Here is a 1,566-nt window from a genome sequence, read left to right on the forward strand (position 1 = left end):
GACCAGGGCACCTCAAAGGTGACCAGAGCACCCCAAGAGTGACCAGGGACACTAAGAGTGACCAGGGCACCTCAAAGGTGACCAGAGCACCCCAAAGGTGACCGGGAACCCCCAAGTGTGACCAGAGCACCCCAAAGGTGACCAGAGCACCCCAAGAGTGACCAGGGCACCCCAAGAGTGACCAGGGCACCCCAAAGGGTGATCCAGGAGTGACCAGGGTACCCCAGAGATGTCCCAAGAGTGACCAGGGCACCCCAAAGGTGACCAGGAACACCAAGGGTGACCAGGGCACCCCAAGGGTGACCAGGGACACCAAGGGTGACCAGGAACCCCCAAGAGTGACCAGAGCACCCCAAGAGTGACCAGGGCACCCCAAGGCTGACCAGCCCCTCCCCCCTCAGTGAGTCTGGGGGCTGTCCCGGCCCTGTGGTGACCCTGAGGTGACCCCGAGGTGACCACGCCGTTGTCTCCTGTCCCCATGGCAGCCCCTGGCCGAGTTTGACCTGCGGGACATCTCCTACCGCGTGCGCGGCCCCACGAGCCACGAGCTGGAGCTGCCACCGGCCACGGGGACATCGGGGACAGCAGGGACATTGGGGACATCGGGGACAGCGGGGACAGCAGGGACAGCGGGGACAGCGGGGACGGTGGCGCTGCGGTTCCCCGAGGAGCGCGAGGCTCAGCAGTGGTGGACGGTGCTGAGCAGCTCCCTCAGGGAGGCACGGAGAGGTGGGACACGGGGACATCGTGGGGACATCGTGGGGACAGGGATGGGGACATGGGGACATGGGGACATAGGGATGTGGGAACATGGGGATAGGGATGGGGACACGGAGATGTGGGGACAGGGATGGGGATATCGGGGGGACATTGGGAACATCATGGGGACATTGTGGGGACATTGGGGACACGGGACAGGGATGGGGACATCGTGGGGACACAGGGAAGTGGGGACCCGGGACAGGGATGGGGACACGGGGCAGGGATGGGGACATCATGGGGACATTGGGGACACTGGGGACACAGGGATGTGGGGACATGGGGCAGGGATGGGGACATGGGACAGGGATGGGGACACAGGGATGTGGAGACATGGGGCAGGGATGGGGACATCGTGGGGACACTGGGGACACAGAGATGTGGGGACATAGGACCGGGATGGAGACGCAGGACAGGGATGGGTACATGGGGACAGGGATGGGGACATCGTGGGGACAGGGATGGGGACACAGGACAGGGATGGGGACATGGGGATGTGGGGACATGGGGACAGGGATGGGGACACGGGGATGAGAACATGGGGATGTGGGGACAGGGATGGGGACATCGTGGGGACAGGGATGGGGACACAGGACAGGGATGGGGACATGGGGATGTGGGGCAGGGATGGGGACATTGAGAACATTATGGGGACATTAGGGACACAGGGATATGGAGACACGGGACAGGGATGGGGACACTGGGGACACAGGGATGTGGGGACACGGGGCTGGGATGGGGACGTGGGGCAGGGATGGGGACATCATGGGGACATTGGGGACACGGGGATGTGGAGACATGGGGACA

General features: G+C 64.1%; 1 protein-coding gene across 1 annotated transcript in view; it reads left to right on the top strand.

Moving 5' to 3' along the window:
- SHARPIN (SHANK associated RH domain interactor) overlaps nucleotides 1–1,566 on the top strand; it is a 7,520-nt gene that overhangs the window by 1,934 nt on the left and 4,020 nt on the right. The window contains exon 2 of the mRNA XM_057388333.1: nucleotides 486–729. Coding sequence (XP_057244316.1) covers nucleotides 486–729 — 244 coding nt within the window. The remainder of the gene's footprint in view (nucleotides 1–485; nucleotides 730–1,566) is intronic.

The sequence above is a fragment of the Malurus melanocephalus genome, unplaced genomic scaffold (assembly GCF_030028575.1).
Source record: "Malurus melanocephalus ecotype Western Australia unplaced genomic scaffold, MMel_1.1 scaffold_1803, whole genome shotgun sequence".
Lineage (NCBI taxonomy): Eukaryota > Metazoa > Chordata > Aves > Passeriformes > Maluridae > Malurus > Malurus melanocephalus.